Below are 20036 nucleotides of genomic sequence, written 5' to 3'. Positions count from 1 at the left end.
GCAAGCCCCACCCCTCCCACTAGGAGGCCAGGGCAACTCTCCGAGCCGCCCGCCTATCCCCAGCCTTACCCCTCAGGACCCAAAGACCACCTCACTTTGCCATCAACCCGAACTCTCCAAACCTCCAACAATCTCTGACCACCCCATCAAGGGTAAGGCTCCTTTCCCGGAATTATATGTATTACCAGCTCCCCCGCCTCCGCCCCCCGCAACCCTGTCCCCACCCCGCTAGGATCCCAATTTAACTTTTTCAGAGCAGGCTCCAGATCAAACAGCTATGAAACTTGGGGCCCTTCGAAGAACCCGGAAGTGCTGGTCTGTCACAAAGGCGGAGAAACACGTGGAGGAAGTCGCGGCTTTGTTTGGAGACGGTGTTCTCTAGAAGCCGGGCTGGACCCCGAGGTATCGCTGCCGCTCCGCTGCTGGGTACGATCCCCCGTCCCTGAAGCTGGTTGTCATCCGTTTCGCTGCTCCTTAGGCCCTTCTCCGGCCTCGACTGCTGGGAAGTTATTAACCACTCTGATCACCCTACACCTCCTGGCCACCAGATACTTGGCTTCGGCTTAGTGTTCCCCCTAATTCAGAGATGAAGTTGTTCTTCCTTCTTCGCTCCTATTTCCGATCCCAGTCGATTTTCCCCAGTATCGCCACACAGTCTCCCCTTCGCAGTCTAGATACTAAGAAACCCTAGTTCCCCGACGTGCCAGTAAGCGGTCAGCATCCCGACTCCTTCCCTCACCAGCCGCCTTTCTGTGTTCATAATGGAGGTCGCGCCTCCACCTTTCCAGGTCAGGGGACTCAGAGATGGGATTTGATCCTCTTTTCCTCCAGCGTCCATATCTTCTCTACTGCCTCCAGTGTGACCCAGAAGGATGAGGGTAGAGGAAAGGGAACGGTTCTTGATAGGGGCCTTAGGGTTGTTGGCCAAACCCTAGTGATCACTCCTTTCCTAAAGTTTTATTATCTGCACTCCTCCATTCCAATTCCACTTTACAGATTTTATTTAACTGTAGGGGATGGAGAGCTGACAATCAGTTCTGATAGCCTAAAGGTTTATTTCTCCTTTATCCCTAGGCCTCTCCAGCTTGTTTTCTCTGAGGGCCTGTCCTCGCTTAAGTCTCTTTCTTTTTCTTTTTCTAGGTCTCTGCAAGTGTGGCGGAAGCTCCTGCCACACCGGGGACTATGTCCATCCTGTATGTCTCTCCTCACCCTGACGCCTTCCCCAGCCTTCGTGCCCTAATTGCTGCCCGATATGGGGAATCTGGAACCGGCCCAGGGTGGGGAGGGCCTCCTCCCCGGGTTTGCCTCCAGGCACCTCCTACCAGTGGAACTTCCATCCCCCCACCTCGTTTGCCAGTTCTTGAGCAGGGACCAGGGGGCTTAAGGGTATGGGGTGCGGCTGCCGTTGCCCAGCTCCTGTGGCCTGCAGGAATGGGGGGTCCCGGAGGCAGCCGAGGAGCTACTCTTGTCCAGCAGTGGGTCAGCTATGCTGATGGAGAGCTTGTGCCTGCTGGCTGTGGAGCCGCACTACCTGCTTTAGGGCTTCGGAACCCAAATCACGATCCTCAGGTGAAGGGTGATGGTCATGGGAAAGAATTGAAATGGGAGGAAAATGGGAAAGGCTGATCTAGAAGAAGAAACCCCAGTCATGGGGTGGGGGGCAGGGGGATGGTGAGACAGATAGAAAGAAAGGAGTGCTGAATTTGGAAGTGGAAGACTTAAGGAGTCCTAAAACTGCTGCTTCTCATATGTGACCTCAAATGTTATCTCATCTTTTTGAGACAGAGAGTGGTTGGTGTAAGATTCCAACTCTGCAGACAAATAATTTTATAGAATTATTTTGAGGCCCAAAAGATATTAATACATACACACTTACTTATGTGTATATGTGCACACACACACACACACACACACACACACACACTCTCATTGTTGTTGCCCAGATTTGTGATTTAATTGGTGCCACATATTCCTGGTTTGGAAATTCCATATACTAATGCAAATCAACATTTCTATAACTTAGTTACCATCAGTGTGGCTTGTTAATTTGTGTTTCATATTAGATAAAAGAGGAGAGACGGGATGAGAATGATTTGAAAGGGAGAGAAGAGACTAAGTGATGAGATAACAATAGGGATTGGGAATGATTGGGAAACAAGATTGGGGTGGATAGGACTAAAAGCAGAGTTAGCTGTTTAGTTGTGTAGGCAGAAGAAAAGTCTGATTTCTGGAGAGCATTAAGAAGAAAATAACAAGGCACTGAGATGGGAGTAAATCCTAGGGTGAGGGAGGAAAGATGATAATAACTTGATGTTTATGTAGCATTTCATTATTTAGAAACCATTTTTACATTATTTCACTAGATTTTTATAATATTTTATGAGTTAGGCATCTTAATTATTACTAGTCCCATTTTATGTTGACAAACATTTAAAGAGGTTAATGGCTTGCCTTTGATTTTGAGTGGGCAGCTACATAGTGCACTGGATAGAGTGTTTGGCCTGGAGTCAGAGAGACAGCTTCCTAAGATATGAACAAATCTACCTAGCCTCAGATACTTAATCAGTTGTGTGACCCTGGAAAGGAGATGGCAAACCATTCCAGTATCTCTGCCAAGAAACCCCAAATGGGTCATGAATAGTCAAACATGACTGCTAAGTGACTGAATTGAACAATGTCATCCAGATAACTCAAGTGGTATTTGAACCCAGATTTCTTTTAACTATAATTCCATTGCTCCCCCCTTTTTTTTTTTTAACCTTCTGTTTGCTCCCTCTTCTCAGGCAGCCCTGGGAGCCCTGGGACGGGCTCTGGGCCCATTGGAGGAGAGACTGAGGTTGCACACCTATTTGGTAGGAGAAGCCCCCACTTTGGCTGACCTGGCAGCTGTTACAGCCCTACTGCTGCCCTTCCGCTATGTGAGTTACCCTGGGGTAGGCCGAGGAAATGATGTGTTTGGGGAAGCCAGACCTAGAAGAGGGTGGAATGAGAGAGGTGAGTGGTAGGGCAATGGGTAGATATAAAGGAGGGGAATTTCTGGATAGTTTGGCTGAGTAGTAGGTATACTGTATCTTGCCTTCATCTGGACTTCTGTATCTCCTCCTCCCTAGGTGCTAGACCCTCCTGCTCGCTGGGCTTGGGGTAACGTAAGCCGCTGGTTCATGACATGTGTCCAGCAACCAGAGTTCCGTGCTGTGTTAGGGGATGTATCCCTGTGCCCAGGGGTACGGTCTATCCCACAGCAACCTGGTAAGGATTGGAGACGAGGAAGCCAAATAGATCATAGATTTAAGAGTTAGAATTGTAGGTGCACAGATTTAAGAGTTAGCAGGAACTTTAGAAGCAGTCCAACTTTCTCATTTTACAAAAAAGAAAACTAAGGCCCCAAAAAGCTTAAATGACTAGCCCAGGTCCTCTGATTCTGAATTCCTGGTTCTTTCTTCTAAATTATGTAATAGTCTTCAAGAATTATTTCTCACTTCCTATCTTTAGCTTATAATTGGGAGAGTTGTGGAGAGGGGTTGGAGAAAGAAATGGTCAGTTTTTCAGGGACAGTGGTAGAGGAAGAGATGAGATAATTAAATGATAAGAAGGAAGTGATGAGCAAAATGGTACCAGGCTAAAATTTTCTGACTCTTATGTGAAATAAGAAGCTACTTCTGCAAAAAGTTGAACCTTTTTCCCAGGCTCTGAAGTTTCTGGGTCCTCCAAGACAGCAGCCCAGTTGAAAAAAGAAGCAAAAAAGCGGGAAAAGCTGGAGAAGTTTCAACAGAAGCAAAGGAACCAGTTGCATCAGCCACCTCCTGGAGAGGTGAGATATTGGGAGAAAAGAGAGGTATAAGGCCTGGAGGTGGAAGTACCCTAGAATAGGATCTGAATTCATCTTCTCTTCCCCCATACAGAAGAAGCCAAAAATTGAGAAGAAGGAGAAACGGGACCCTGGGGTCATAACTTATGATATCCCCACCCCACCAGGGGAGAAGAAAGGTATTGGACAGGAAGAAGAGGAAGACATAGCAGCATCTCTTCCTTCTCTTGACTCCTAAATCCATATTTTTCTCTATTCTATATGTGTTCTATCAGGGGAGAAGGAGAGGTAGCATATCATAATGGAAAGAAAGTTGGACTCATTCAGAAAAACTTGATTTAAGCTGTGTCTTGACATATAATGGCTATGTAATCCTAGACAAGTAACTACCAATTTCTGCTCTAGACAACTCTCTTAAGAGATAAATTGCAGAAAAGTTTCTGACCTTCATTGCTAGTAGAAGTTTCCGTATCTGGAAGTTCTCTAGGCCACTAAAATCAGAGGTTTTGTCTTTTCCCCCTCCCATTCTTATCCTCCTCATGCCCAGAATTTTTCACTGACTCAGTTGACCTTTTCCTCCTTCAGATGTCAGTGGGTCCATGCCTGACTCCTATAGTCCCCAGTATGTTGAAGCTGCTTGGTATTCATGGTGGGAGAGCCAAGGATTCTTCAAACCAGAGTATGGGGTAAGCATGTGGCTGAATAATACTCTTTCCCTTAAAGGACTCTGGACTAAAATGGAGGGCTAGATGGAGAATCAGGGGCTTGGGTCTGAGAAGGAAGGGAATGTTGACAAGGAGTGGCCAGAGCAACAGAAAGCTGGAAAGTCTAAAAGCATCATGCTCTCCTTCATGTTCTCTTTAGCGTGCCAGTGTGTCAGAGCCTAATCCTCGAGGTATCTTCATGATGTGCATCCCGCCTCCCAATGTGACAGGATCCTTGCACCTTGGCCATGCCCTCACCAATGCCATCCAGGATTCACTGACCCGCTGGTGAGATCTTTGTCCTGCTTACTAAGATCCCTCTCTATGTTCCCTGAACATCCACTTCTAGTCTTATGTTTTCATTGGCTTCCTCCCTCCCCCTTAACTTTCTGTTCTGTTTTTTTTTTTTTAAATAGCTTTTTATTTACAAGATATATGCATGGGTAATTTTTCAGCATTGACCCTTGCAAAACTCTCTTTTTCAACTTTTTCCTTCCCCCCACCCTCTCCCTTAGATGGCAGGCAGACCCATACATGTTAAATATGTTTAAGTATATGTTAAATACAATATATGCTTACATATCCACATAGTTATTTTGCTGCACAAGAAAAATCAGACTTAAAAATAACCTAAGAAGGAAATCAAAAATGCAAGCGGACAAAAAGAGGAGTGGAAATGCTATGTAGTGTTTCACACTCATTTCCCAGAGTTCTTTTGGTAGGTGTAGCTGGTTCTCTTCATTGTTGAACAAATGGAACTGTATTGTTCATCTCATTGTTGAAGAGAGCCATGTCCTTCAGAATTGATTATCATATAGTATTGTGGTTGAAATATATAATGATCTCCTAGTCCTGCTCATGTCTTTTTTTTTTTTTTTTTAATAGCTTTTTATTTACAAGATATATGCATGGGTAGTTTTTCAGCATTGACAATTGCAAAACCTTTTGTTCCAACTTTTCCCCTCCTTCCCCCCACCCACTCCACCAGATGGCAGGTTGACTAATACATATTAAATGTTAAAGTATAAATTAAATACAATATATGTATATGTGTCCAAACAGTTATTTTGCTCTACAAAAAGAATCGGACTCTGAAATATTGTACAATTAGCCTGTGAAGGAAATTAAAAATGCAGGCAGGCAAAAATATAGGGATTGGGAATTCAATGTAGTGGTTCTTAGTCATCTCCCAGAGTTCTTTTGCTGCTCAATTCATTACTGCTCTATTGGAACTGATTTGATTCATCTCATTGTTGAAGAGGGCTACGTCCTTCAGAATTGATCATCATATAGTATTGTTGTTGAAGCATATAATGATCTTCTGGCCTGCTCATTTCACTCAGCATCAGTTCATGTAAGTCTCCCAGGCCTTTCTGAAATCATCCTGCTGGTCATTTCTTACAGGAACAATAATATTCCATAATATTCATGTACCACAATTTACTCAGCCATTCTCCAATTGATGGGCATCCACTCAGTTTCCAGTTTCTGGCCACTACAAAGAGGGCTGCCATAAACATTCTTGCATATACAGATCCCTTTCCCTTCTTTAAAATCTCTTTGGAATATAAGCCTGGTAGTAACACTGCTGGATCAAAGGGTATGCTCAGTTTGATAACTTTTTGAGCATAATTCCAAATTGCTCTCCAGAATGGCTGAATGTATTTACAATTCCACCAACAAAATATCAGTGTCCCAGTTTTCCCATATCCCCTCCAACATTGCGCATTATCTTTCCCTGTCATTCTAGCCAATTTGACAGGTGTGTAGTGGTATCTCAGAGTTGTCTTAATTTGCATTTCTCTGATTAATAATGACTTGGAGCATCTTTTCATATGGCTAGAAATAGTTTCAATTTTGTTGTCTGAGAATTGTCTGTTCATATTCTTTGACCATTTATCAATTGGAGAATGGCTTGATTTCTTATAAATTAGAGTCCATTCTCTATATATTTTGGAAATGGGGTCTTTATCAGAACCCTCAACTGTAAAAATGTTTTCCCAGTTTATTGCTTCCCTTCTAATCTTGTCTGAATTAGTTTTGTTTGTACAAAAGCTTTTTAGTTTGATGTAATAAAAATTTTCTATTTTGTGATCAATAATGATCTCTAATTCTTCTTTGGTCACAAATTCCTTCCTCCTCCACAAGTTTGAGAGGTAAACTATCCTATGTTCTTCTAATTTATTTATAATCTCATTCTTTATGCCTAGATCATGAAATCATTTTGACCTTATCTGGTGTATGGTGTTAAGTATGGGTCGATGCCTAGTTTCTGCCGTATTAATTTCCAATTTTCCCAGCAGTTTTTGTCAGACAATGAATTCTTATTCCAAAAGCTGGGGTCTTTGGGTTTGTCAAACACTAGATTATTAAAGTTATTCACTATTTTGTCCTGTGAACCTAACCTATTCTACTGATCAACTAATCTATTTTTTAGCCAATACCAAATGGTTTTGGTAACTGCTGCTTTGTAATATAGTTACAGGTCTAGTACAGCTAGGCCACCTTCATTTGATTTTTTTTTTCATTAGTTCCCTTGAAAGTCTTGACCTTTTGTTCTTCCAGATGAATTTTGTTATTCTTTCCGGGTTTAACTTTCTGTTCTGATAAGTTTTTCTCCATTGTCCTTTTCTTTCCCTCATGGGTTTAACTGTTTTCCCCTTATTTCTCATTGTCTTCTTTGTCTACTGTTTCCTTTTCTTTCCTTCCATGATTTAACTCTCATTTATTCATTTTGGAACAACACTAGGTTTCTTGATGGATTCTTGTCATTCTCTAGAGTTCCTTCTCTGACTTGTATTGATGCATTCTGATCCATTTACTTTCCTTTTTTTTTTCCTGCTTGATCCACTGCCCTTCTATTTCTGAGCTGCTTTATCTTGTCAAGTTCCCAAATGGACTGTTGCCTCTTCTCTCAATGGGGCATATTGTTGCTGAAAAATTCTACCCTCATCCTCTAACTTTAACCCTTCCAGGCACCGAATGAGAGGAGAAACAACCCTATGGAACCCAGGCTGTGATCATGCTGGTATTGCCACACAGGTAGTTGTGGAAAAGAAACTATGGAGGGAACATGGGCTAAGCCGCCACCAGCTTGGTCGAGAGACCTTCCTACAAGAGGTCTGGAAATGGAAGAATGAGTAAGTTATATACAATACTTATCCTTTTCTCCTTTTCTTTGCATGGATGGATTCAGAGGGTCATGGAGGACTATCTGTTTTGTCCATGTAAGAACTTTGATGATCTAGGTCCTCCATGTTTCAAGACAATAATAGGGGACTCAGTTGTCATTGGGTTCCATGATGGGAAGGCATCCTTTGGAGTAGGAAGGTGACTGAGTGGGTGGGTATCTGCTCTCAGCAGCCAGAAGGGATATGAAGATTAGGGAGAAAGGGTAGGGAGGTGGTAACAAATCTTCCTCCCAAAACTTTTCATTTATCTCCAGGAAGGGAGACCGGATTTACCATCAGCTAAGGAAGCTTGGTGGCTCCTTGGATTGGGATCGAGCTTGTTTCACCATGGATCCTGTGAGTATAGCAAGTGTCTCAGGGAATTGAGATTAGAGTTTAAAATTCACTAGATTTGGTGACCCAGCAGCATCACTTATGGACCAATAAATAATTAATGAACTACTTTCTGTGCATACAACACTGTGAACTAAATGGAATGGGAAGAAAATCAGTGGCATCTTTACTTTCAAGGGACTTATAAGGAGCTCTTTGTAAGAGGAAGTGTGGTTGTCACCATACTTAGGACACATAGCCATGTTATATACTCCAGTGACCCTAGATAGTAAGTAAAGATAAAGATTCTTTCACTAGCCACAGGTAGCATTTATTAGGTACAATCTCTTGTACCTCTTTTCATGGGGTTTCTTGAAGGAAGCCCATAGGAGCTATAGAAACAATTAGGAGACAGTAAAGTATCAAGTTATGTAAACATACAATTTTTTTTTTTCATGTTTCCTTGAAGATTACAGCAAATCGAAACTCTTTTACCTGGTTTTCAGGGCACAGGGCACTTTCATTACTCCTAGAATCATAGGATTTAGAATTGGAAGGGAATTTAGAGATCATCAATCAGGTCCAACTGCTTCATTTGATAGATGAGGAAATTGAGGCCTAGAAAGATTACAGGATCATAGATTTAGAGCTGGAAGGGACCTTACAGGCCATCTTGTCAAACCTCCTTATTTAATAAATAATTTGAGGCTCAGGGAGATTAAGTGAAACTTGTCCATTGGCTGATATTTGGGCAGAGACAGGAATCCACCCAGGTCTTCTAGTTTCAAGTCCCAGGGACTTTTTCCCAACATACTCTTCTCAGATCTTGTCAGGCTGGGCTCCTAAGTGTCTTCAAGACAGAACAAGTATATTGTCTAGGCCATTACCAACAGAATCAATGCTACTATAGGAAACAGTCTTCTGTTGTGTCCTGAAAGATAAGTTCATGGGAGTAGAGAAAACTTTTCTTACCTGGGCATGTGGTAGGAGTAACCAAGCCTTCATCAGGGTTTACCTTTTCACTTCCACCTCAGATCCTTCTATTCTAGCAATTAAAATCCCTTTCTCCAAGAGGATAAAGTTCTTCTAATTAATCCTTGTCCCCTCTTCCATACCTTTCCAGAAACTCTCAGCAGCTGTAACAGAAGCTTTTGTTCGCCTCCATAATGATGGGGTCATTTACCGGAGTACCCGCCTCGTCAACTGGTCCTGTAGTCTCAACTCTGCCATTTCTGACATTGAGGTACGTGATGTACCCAAGAAGATTTCTGATCTCCCCAGGCTAGTTTCCTGCCTCCCTTCCATTGCTCTAATTCATCTTCGCAGTTCATTTCCTATTACAGAAGCTTCTTTTCTAATTGTTCCCTTCTTTCCCTGATTTCTCCACAGGTAGATAAGAAGGAACTGTCAGGCCGAACCTTGCTTTCTGTCCCAGGCTATCAGGAGAAGGTGGAATTTGGGGTCATTGTTTCTTTTGCCTACAAGATACAGGATTCAGGTAGGGTCTGGGGATAACTGGGGCTCCTTATTCCAGGATCAAAGGCATGGGCTAAGTTTTCCTTTCTCTCTTTCCCCAGAGAGCAATGAGGAAGTAGTGGTAGCAACTACTCGTATTGAGACCATGTTGGGAGATGTAGCTGTGGCTGTGCACCCCAATGATCCTAGATACCAGGTAAAGGGCAGATTATCTCATCAATCCACCCATTCACAAGTCTTTCTTAAGTACAACCTCTGTGTAAGCTAAGCCCTCAGGACAGACAGTAGCAAAATAGCCCCTGTTCTCCAAAAGCAGCTGTGTAAATCTATCCCAAAAAGGGAACTGTGAATGAGAAAGGACATTAGGGTTCAGAGGAGAAGACTTTCACATAAAACCAGGTTGTATCCCTACTTGGAACTGTGTATTAATGCTCAGTGAACCCAAGACAGAACTAGAGGAAGTTCTAAGGGGGATATTTTCCCTAGACATAGAAATGGTTGAGAATGTAGAAGAAAATTATAGATCCATTCTTAAGAATGAAGTACTTTTAGGCGTTTAAGGGCAGTCCCAGACCACAATTTACATCAGGGAGGAACTCTGTGTTCTCTTATCCCTTGTCCTTAGACTCCTTCTCCTCATGTTCCTGGGCTGGAGGGATCTCATGTCTAAATCTGTATGGTAGTACTTACCTTTCTGTCCTGCTCCCTCTGTCCCCAGCACCTTCAGGGAAAGAGTGTTATACACCCGTTCCTTTCTCGGAGCCTTCCTATCATCTTTGATGAATTTGTGGACATGGAGTTTGGCACTGGTGAGTTTGGGGAGAGGTAGGAAGGAATAGACTTTTTAACCCAGCCATCTTCAGGGATAAGGATGATAAGAGGCCTTCTTCATTTTGGGGGGATTCAGAGAAGGAATACCTATGACATTCCTCCCCTCACTGTTTCTCTGGCGCAGGAGAGGGGGAGCCTTTTTTCTCCCAAGGGCCATTTGGATATTTATAACATCATTCACAGACCATACAATATTATCAACTTTTAGAGTTCAAGAAGTTTTGTACATAGCTTTCAGCTCATCACTGCATACCAGAGGTTCCCCAACCCTGCTCTAGAGGATAGAAAAAGATTTAGGGAGGAATATTTGATATATCTGAACGGCAGCCTGGGGAGTATGGGTAGCTATAGTTCTTTTGGGATTAGGAACCTCTGATCTATGATTAAGTTGTGCTTTGACCTTCATCCCCTTGTTCTCCCTTCATGCTACTAGGTGCTGTAAAAATTACACCAGCCCATGATCAGAATGACTATGAGGTTGGGCAAAGACACAAGCTAGAAGCAGTGAGCATCATAGACCATCAAGGCAACCTTATCAATGTTCCGCCTCCTTTTCTGGTGAGAAGGGTTAAGAAATGGAATGGCTAGGAGGATAATGTTAATTCTGACAAAGAGGAGAAGGAGAGAAGAGAGATGTCTCATAAGTGTGGGATGGGCAGGATATAGGGGAAGATTTAAGGTTGAGAGGGAAGAAGGGGTTGTTGGAGTCCTGTATGCTGTGAAGGGAGTGGATACTTCTAGAACTCTCTAACTCTGACATTTCTTCCACCTTGTAGGGCCTTCCTCGGTTTGAAGCCAGGAAAGCAGTGTTAGCAGCCCTAAAAGACAAGGGACTATTCCGGGAAGTGAAGGACAATCCAATGGTGGTACCTTTGTGCAAGTAAGAGCAAATCTTTCAGCTAAAGGCCAGGTCAGACCTCTTTGGAAAAGTTTCTCACTTCTCTTGTGTTTTTTATTTCTTTGCTTTGCAGCCGCTCCAAGGATGTAGTTGAACCCCTCCTTAAGCCCCAGTGGTATGTGAGGTGTGGTGAGATGGCTCAGGCAGCCAGTGCAGCAGTGACTCGGGGTGACCTTAAGATATTGCCTGAGATTCATCAGAAAATATGGCACAATTGGATGGACAACATCAGGTATGTGTCAGAGGAGGCCTGACAAGACTAAAAATGACAGAATCCAGTAGGGGGTTGTAACAGAAAGTCTTTTGTTACGGCAGAGGGGAAGTGGGAAGGATTTAGTCAGGACTGGAGGATGGTATCCTTCTAGTCTTTAACCTCCTCTCCTAACGCCATACTTTTTCCCATCCTATTTTCCTCCCCAGAGACTGGTGCATCTCCCGGCAGCTATGGTGGGGTCACCGAATCCCTGCCTACTTCGTCACTGTCAATGACCCTAAAGTGCCCCCTGGGGAGGTGAGAGAACTAGATCTTGGCATCACTGCCAAGGAGTGGGAGAAAGGAGGGAAGGATATTGGGGGCAAGGAAAGTCAGAGATTAAAGAAGTACATTTTGGCATCTGCCCAGAGACAGCTTTCTGGAGTCTGGTGTTAAAGGTAAGATTAGGTGAAGGAGAGAGAGGTTGAAGGAGGACTAAGAAGGTAAACAGGGATCTCTTTGGGAGAAGAATTAGGGGCATGATAGACTGAATTGAGGAAAATTGAAACATGGGGGAGAGGGAGTGGATAGAAGATGGGGATCCATAGCTTGGGCAGATGCTTACATTCTTGCAAAGGAAAGGGATGAAAAACATCAGCCAAGGAAAGTCAGGTGCAGAGGCTGTCAAAGTAACATGTCTTCTCACTCTGGGGACAGGATCCTGATGGTCGGTATTGGGTGAGTGGCCGAAGTGAAGAGGAGGCGAGGGAGAAGGCAGCAAAGAAGTTTGGAGTGTCCACAGACAAGATTAGCCTTTCACAGGGTAAAAGAGGATTGAGGAGCCTGAGGGGACAATGTGATAAAGCTGGATCCCTTATTCTAGCCTGACTGACACTTAGTTATTTCCCTTTCCAGATGAAGATGTTTTAGACACATGGTTTTCCTCTGGCATTTTTCCCTTTTCCATCTTTGGATGGCCCAACCAGGTATAGAGGTTGGGGTCTGATATTTGGGTTCTCTCATAGGATTTGTAGGGAAAGATATTAGCTTGGGGGGAATACTTGGGTAACAGGTTGGGGGTGAGAATGGAAGGGTAGATACTGGTTATGAGGGAAATAGCTTGGGAAACTAAATATCTGTGTCATGGACTTTTGCACCTCAGAAACCTAGGTCTCTTTCTGTTCTATCTTCCCTTCAGACAGAGGACTTAAGTATATTCTACCCAGGGACTTTGTTGGAGACAGGACATGACATTTTATTCTTCTGGGTAGCCCGCATGGTGATGCTGGGTCTGAAACTGACAGGAAAACTGCCCTTCAAAGAGGTAGGAACAGCAGCCCTTTGCTTTGTAAATGAGACTTTTGGCACTGGACAACCTTCCCTCCTCCTGCCCTCCCACCTCCCCCCGAACTCTGCACAGCACTGGAGGTGCCGTCTTTATCCTGAGTGTCAATACCTGCCCCCTTCAAAAAAAAATTATCATTCCACAAAAGATAACTTCAAAATCTGTGACCCCAGCTAAAACATTATTGGTGTAACTGTGAATTGATCCACACATTCTGGAGAGCAATTTGGAACTATGCCCAAAGAATTATCGAACTGTGCATACTCTTTGATCTAGTAGTTTCTGCTGGGTTTATATCCCAAAGAGATCTTAAAGGAGGGAAAGGGATTCACATGTGCAAAAATGTTTGTGGTAGCAACTTTGTAGTGGCAAGAAACTGGAAACTGAGTGGATGCCCATCAGTTGGAGAATGGCTGAATAATGTTATGGTATATGAAGTTATGGAATACTATTGTTGTATAAGAAACAATCAGCAGGATGATTCCAGAGAGGCTTGGAGAGGCCTACATGAATTGATGCTAAGTAAAATGAGCAGAACCAGGAGATCAGTATTTAATGATCAATTCTGATGGATGTAGCTCTCTTCAACAATGAAAGGATTCAAACCAGTTCTAATGATCTTGGGATAAAGAGAGCTGTCTACACTCAGAGATAGGACTGTGGGAACCAAATATGGTTCACAACATAGCATTTTCACTCTTTATGTTATTGTTTGTTGCATTTTATTTTCTTTCTCTTTTTTTTGGTTTGATTTGATTTTTCTTGTGTGGCAAGATAATTGTATAGATATGTATGTATATATTGGATTTCACATATATTTCTACCATGTTTAACATATATTGGATTATTTGCCATCCAGATGAGGGAGTGGGGGAAATCGAGGGAAAATTGGAACACAAGATTTTGCAAGGGTTAATGTTGAAAAATTATCAATGCATATGTTTTGAAAATAAAAAAAGCTTTAATAATAATAATAATAAAAAAATCTGTGACCTAGAAAGCTCTCCCATTCTGGGACATTTCCTTTTAGGGCCTCCACTGGGACACTTCACCTTCCTGCAAAAGAATGGTGCTTGAGCAATAAATGAGCTCATGGGCCATCTGAAACCTTTGCATAATTAAGCTGAATTGTATGATAGAGAATTGAGATTTTGATCTATGCCTTGTTTCTGCCAAACTGCTTTCCAGTTTTCTAAGCAATTTTTGTCAACTTAAAGAAAACTTATCTGCCATTATAGGAAGGAAGGAAACAATCTTTTATTAAGCATCTGTTGTGTGTTATCAAAGATTGTGGGGGTTGAGGATTCCCTCAGTGTTTCACTTGTTTGGAACTAGTAGGAATAGGAAAAGAGAAGTGACCTACATGATCCCTTACTCCCTTCCCTCATCCCCCCTGTACTGTCTCCACAGGTTTATCTCCATGCCCTCGTCAGAGATGCTCATGGCCGGAAAATGAGCAAATCACTTGGTAATGTCATTGACCCCCTGGATGTCATCAGTGGACTCTCCCTGCAGGTAAGGCTAGCTATCCAGGGCCTGAACATTGGTGTGGAGGGGATTTAGGGGGATGTAGCAAAATATTTCTTCACCTAGGGTCAATCTGTAACTTGTGTATATATATATTTTGATAACCATATTCTAATATAATCTGTCTCCTTATAATTCTGCATGTTTCATTTCATGCATTTAAAATCACTATTCTGAGAAAGGCTTCACAAGACTGCCAAAGGGGTCCATGATAAAAAAAAAAAAAATCAGAAAGAAAGATTAAGAACCCCTCTTCTATGGAATCCTGAACCTTCTGTATTAGGGTTCTTCAATCATTTCTTCATCTTTACTCAGGGACTGCATGATCAGCTACTGAACAGCAACCTTGACCCCAGTGAAATGGAGAAAGCCAAGGAGGGGCAGGTATGGGATGTTAGAAGTTGGGGAGAGGGTGTGGCTTTTGAAGAAGTGGAGGGAACCTGTAGAATCTTCTGCAGAGATGTGGGAGCTCAGGGAACTATCTCCCTGAAGTGGGGAAGGAGCTGAAGAGCTGAAAGAAAGGAAAGGGAGGAAAACTCTGTATTAGCGAGTACTAGCTTTGAAATCAGAAGGACATGGATACTAATCACCCAGTCTTAGTACCTGGAAAAGGTGAAGAGAATGAGAAAGCAGTTCCTGCTCTTTACTCTTAGTCATGATCCTAGTGTCCATGGGCCCTTTTTGAAACCTGGATCTTGTAGCCAAAAGAAACTGAACAATTCCAAACTCCATGCATTTATTTATTGCATGTGACCATGAGCACAAGTCATATAACTTGTCTAAACTTCAGTTTCCCCACCTGAAAAAATGAAGGAGATAAATTAAATGGCTTCTTATCAACCACTTAATAAACATGCATTTATTAATTGCCTAGTATGTGCTTGGGCAGCTAAGTGGCACATTGGATAGCATAAAGAACCTGGGGTTGAAAAGACTCATCTTCATGAATTCTAATCCATCCTCAGATATTTACTAGCTCTGTGACCCTGGTTAAATCACTTTACCCTGTTTGTCTCAGTTCTTCATAATGAATTGAAGGAAATGGCGAATTATTACAAAGATACTCTAGTATTTTTGCCAAGAAAACCCCAAATAGGGTCATGCAGAATTGGACACAACTAAATAATGATCAACAACTAGCTGGGACATGAACATTTCTGTAATAAACTCTGGAATGCCACCAAGTTTTCCCTTAGGGCATTGGCAGTATAATTGTTATCTACTTTATTAGAAGGAAAGCTCCTTAGAGTAGGAGCTTTCCTTCTAATAAGGGTAGATAGCAATTAGGTATAAGATGTATAGAATAAATGTAGAAAGAACAAATACAAATCAATACCAAGGAGTGAAAGGCAAAGGCATTTTGAGAGAATAAGAAAGGGCTTCATGTAGAAGGTGCTGCTTAAACTGAGTCTTGAATGGAAGCTTTGGTAAGGAGGTGAGGGAAGGATGTTGCAGACAAGAGGAGGGAGCCAAAGCAAAGGCTGGGAGATAGAGGGTCCTATGTGAGGACCAAAGAAGGCTGGTTTTCCTTCCCACTCTGAATCTATGATCTCTTTAAGATTGAAGAGAGAGAAAGGAGAGCTATTTGTAAGGGGCTTCTAAGAATCTATTACTGACATTTTATATCTCTGTGTAGAAGGCAGATTTCCCCAATGGAATCCCTGAATGTGGTACAGATGCTCTCAGATTTGGACTTTGCGCTTACACTTCTCAGGGTATGACCTCGCCACTTCCCACTAAGCTTCCCTACTCTCCCATGTTATGCCTTCTCCCCCCTCCCATTTCCTCCTCCCCCATGTACCCTCCCCCAATCCTACATGGGGTCTGCTGCTAGCCCTGGGGCCTTGGTGGATGGGGTAATGGAAGTAGGACTCCTGATCCTCCTGTGCTCACTCCTCACTATCTCTCTAGGCCGGGACATTAACCTGGATGTGAACCGAATCCTTGGGTATCGACATTTCTGTAATAAGCTCTGGAATGCCACCAAGTTTGCCCTTAGGGCATTGGGAGATGGATTTGTACCCTCACCTACTCCCCAAGTGAGGAGCCTTAGGGGCTGATGGGGGGAAGGTGGTACTCTCAAACTCTCCTCAAATATAGCTGAATAGGCCCCAGGTCATTCTTGGGTGTGATTGGGTTTCAGAAGATAAGAAAAAAGTTCAGCCTACTTATGAACTAATCTTTCAGCTCACCTTAATCCTACTTAAACCAATTCCTTGATATTCTACAAGTCTATATGGATCCTTTCCCCAAACTGGGTGCAGTTTTCCATAGGCCAGACTCAAGTAATTTGAGTGGTCCCAATTACTCATTCCCAATCCCTGAGAATGGCTGCTTTCTTGCTCACATCAAACACTATCCGCACACTACCTATCATCACCCTGTGTAGGCCAGCAATCAGGAGAGCTTGGCTGATCGTTGGATTAGGAGCCGCCTGAGTGAAGCTGTTGCGCTGAGCGACCAGGGTTTCCATGCCTACGATTTCCCTACTGTCACCACTGCCCAGTATAGTTTTTGGCTCTATGACCTCTGCAATGTCTACCTGGTAAGGACAGAATGGGTTCTAGGGTGCACCTTGGCTGGGAGAGGGTAGATGTATTATCTCTCAGAGAACCATATGATGTATACCAGTCCTTATATATCTCAGGAGTATCTATCTTTAGTACCCAGGCCTGTAAAAGTGAAAAGAAAAGTGAGGGTTTTGCAGAACAATGCATAAAGCCATTTGGGATCCCAGGAGAAGGAAAATAATGACTCGCCCTCACCAAGACATCTCCATTGTATCTTGAGTCTTGTTTGGGAGCTCAGGGTTCTGCAGGGGGAATGCAAAATAGGCTAGTGTCAGAATACTTGAAGTTTCTCAAGTAATGAGAAAGGAAAAAACTGGGAAATTTCATCAAGTAATCTATAAGATCCTTTCAAATCTGACAGTCTATGATTTGTCTGATTTTGTTCCCTAGGAGTGCTTGAAACCTGTGTTGTCTGGGACAGACCAAGCTGCAGCAGATATTGCCCGGCAGACCCTCTATACTTGCCTGGATGTGGGCCTAAGACTACTCTCACCCTTCATGCCCTTTGTGACTGAGGAACTGTATCAGCGATTGCCCCGGCGGGGGCCCCAGATGCCACCCAGTCTTTGCGTTACCCCCTACCCAGAGCCCACTGAGGTTTGAATTGATACCAGAGCTCCTGAGAAGTGGGGATTGGGGTGAGGGGCAAAAGGGAGCCTGATACAGAGAGGATTGAAGGCTTATTCTCTGTTTTTTGCCTTATGAACATCTTTGCCTTGTTACAGTTCTCCTGGAAGGATCCTGAGGCCGAGGCTGCTTTTGAGCTTGCACTTAGTATTACCCGGGCTGTGCGTTCTCTCCGAGCTGATTATAACCTCACCCGAAGCCAGCCTGAATGTGAGGGACTCGGCATGTTTTCTTCTCCCTCTCTCCCATCCAGGGTCCCTGCCATTTATCCCATCGGTGCTCCCTACCACTTTAGACTATCTAGCCCTCTCAAGCTCCTTCACCTTCCTCACCTACCAGGTGTCCAAGCGTCTGACCTCACCTCTCCCTCTTTCTTCTACCACAGGTTTCCTGGAAGTGGTGGATGAGGCAACAGGAGTACAGGCTTCTAAAGTGTCAGGCTATGTACAGGCTCTCTCCAACACCGGAGCTGTGACTATTCTGCTCCCTGGGTCCCCTGTTCCACAAGGTTGTGCTGTGGGCCTGGCCTCTGACCGATGCTCTGTCCACCTGCAGCTTCAGGGGCTGGTGGATCCTTCCCGAGAACTGGCAAAACTCCGGGCCAAACAAGTGGAAGCTGAGCATCAGGCCCAAAAGCTTCGGGAGCGTCGGGCTGTTCCTGATTATACCACCAAGGTTCCTTCCCAGGTCCAGGAGTCTGAGGAAGCTAAGGTGTGTGGGTCTTTAAGGGTGGCATATTCCCACCCTACATTAATTCCTACTTCAAGTTTTAAGACCAGTTCTTTCCTGATACCTTCTTAGTCAAAGGCCCTAGGCACTGGCTATCTGCTCCTTCCTGGCTGTAAAGAAGGTTTTTGCACCCAAGTTTCTTCTTTCCCATAGTAAAAGAGGATGTAATTTCCCAGTTTTTTTCCCCCAGTAACTGTAAGAAAACTTGGAAAGTTATAAGCACAAGATACAAGCCTTGAGATGTTTTTCTGGCGTCTTCCATATGAATGTTGGAATACTAGGTCCTTCTCTTCCTTTCTAGACTCTTCCATGAATATCTCATGTACATATGAAAACATCAGATCTAGAAAGTGATGTTGATGAGAAAACAGGTCTAAGGAAGGAGAATTATTTTAATAGTAGCAACTCACATTTCTACAACTCATACTTCTTTGAAATTAGTGGCAATATCATCATCCCAGTTTTATGAATGAGGAACCTGAAATCTCAGCTCCCACCCCAAGGTCATGTAGCAAGTTAGTGGGGAAGCCAGCATAAATTCTGTATTTTCGTAAGAGTCCATGCTGACTCTTTTACAAAAGAGAGCTGATATTGGGATATGAGGAAGTAGGCAGGTAATAATTATAGGTTCTTGGGATGCTGTGCTGTTCCATTTCCCAAGGTGGATGTAATCTTGATCTATCAGACAAAATAAGTAAACCACCTTGGATTTTTTCAAAAGAATTTCTCAAAATTCTACTCGCGCTCTTGGGACTGAAGAGAAGGATACCTTGGCTTCTCTTACATGCTCTTTAGAAGCTGATAATTTAATTTGGGGAAAAAATTACAGCAGTATTGAATGTAGGAAGAAAAAATGGCTGTCCCTACCTGTAGAACTTAAGGGAAGTACTGATCTCTAACTCCCTATGAGAAAACTCCATTTGTTCCTAGAGAAAATCTCTAGACTTCACTGCTTTCCCTTAGGTATATTAGGATAAAGAAATGCTATGCTCCTGTACAGATTGTCATCCTTCCATTTGATTCTCTTCTGGTGTCCCTGGTCCTCCCCAAGGTTCACAAACAACTTAAGATGCTATTGAAAAGGGAATGGAACTGGGGTTGAGATGGTCTGCTTGGAACTCCTACTTCAAAGATACACACACCCTTATGGACAGTGAGAAGATAGGACATTTGGTACAATACTTCAGACACTCCATCGGAAAATGGGCTTCCAAAGTCAGTTTTATAATTAAATGTGCAGTCTGAGTACATTATCTCTGGGTGCTCAGAGGAGGGAAAAAAAGGGCAGTGAAGAGAGAGCATTGTAAGATAGGGTAGTATGTGAGGCTCCAAAGAAATTGGGATTGATGTTAAAACTCAGAAGTTAGGCATGAAATTGATAATAGGAAAATGAGCAGAATATGGTTTGGTCCCTTGTCCTCTTATTTCTGTTGGTTTCTATTTTCCTTTTAGTTCTTCGCTAGAGTTTCTTTTCTCTGATCCCTTTCTGGGCTTGTGGGTTTGCCTGCATTTTAGAAGCAGAGGGAATCTCTTTTAGACCTTGCTGTTCTCACCCATTCTTATGTCCTTCCTCTCCTCAGCTCCAACAGACAGAGGCAGAGCTGAAGAAGGTAGATGAAGCTATTGCCCTGTTTGAGAAGATGCTGTGAGATCTGGAAACAGCTCCCCAGCACGCTGACCTCCCATTATTGGGTGGGAGGTGGTGCTGCAGCAATAAAATATTTTGGCACAAACTTATTTCTTTGTGTAATGAGGAATGGGTTCCTGTGAGAGAGAAGCAATCATATAACCTAATTCCTTAGAGAGGGAGGGGTACTGTTTAATG

At 43.3% G+C, this 20036-nt stretch overlaps 1 protein-coding gene across 4 annotated transcripts; it reads left to right on the top strand.

Moving 5' to 3' along the window:
- VARS1 (valyl-tRNA synthetase 1) lies at positions 1–19948 on the top strand. Of its 4 annotated transcripts, none has more exons than XM_051996229.1 (31): positions 1–152; positions 255–402; positions 1141–1569; positions 2784–2918; positions 3111–3249; positions 3687–3811; positions 3903–3987; positions 4394–4494; positions 4673–4800; positions 7488–7652; positions 7958–8039; positions 9139–9258; positions 9405–9513; positions 9593–9687; positions 10210–10300; positions 10756–10880; positions 11099–11202; positions 11294–11452; positions 11641–11731; positions 12131–12236; positions 12329–12399; positions 12612–12737; positions 14169–14273; positions 14601–14669; positions 15922–16000; positions 16197–16324; positions 16675–16830; positions 17246–17452; positions 17581–17692; positions 17868–18193; positions 19792–19948. In XM_051996229.1, exons 3-31 carry the CDS (start codon positions 1183–1185, stop codon positions 19858–19860), a joined length of 3795 nt encoding a protein of 1264 aa, XP_051852189.1. In that variant the 5' UTR covers positions 1–152; positions 255–402; positions 1141–1182; the 3' UTR covers positions 19861–19948. The 4 variants fall into 4 exon arrangements, with proteins under 4 accessions (XP_051852189.1, XP_051852188.1, XP_051852187.1 ...); XM_051996228.1 differs by having other exon boundaries at positions 3–152; positions 260–426; XM_051996227.1 differs by having other exon boundaries at positions 3–152; positions 255–426.
- Positions 19949–20036: the final 88 nt, after the last annotated feature.

The sequence above is a fragment of the Antechinus flavipes genome, chromosome 4 (assembly GCF_016432865.1).
Source record: "Antechinus flavipes isolate AdamAnt ecotype Samford, QLD, Australia chromosome 4, AdamAnt_v2, whole genome shotgun sequence".
Lineage (NCBI taxonomy): Eukaryota > Metazoa > Chordata > Mammalia > Dasyuromorphia > Dasyuridae > Antechinus > Antechinus flavipes.
The sequence above is the reverse complement of the archived record's forward strand: the minus strand, read 5'-3'. Positions and strand labels throughout refer to the sequence as shown.

Bases quoted from the DNA above. Each gene is read 5' to 3' on its own strand.
- VARS1 (XM_051996226.1), top strand. From the start codon at position 762: ATGGAGGTCGCGCCTCCACCTTTCCAG. The intron at 8,040-9,138 runs GTGAGTATAGCA...ATACCTTTCCAG, and splicing joins CTTGTTTCACCATGGATCCT to AAACTCTCAGCAGCTGTAAC. The intron at 11,453-11,640 runs GTATGTGTCAGA...TTTCCTCCCCAG, and splicing joins AATTGGATGGACAACATCAG to AGACTGGTGCATCTCCCGGC.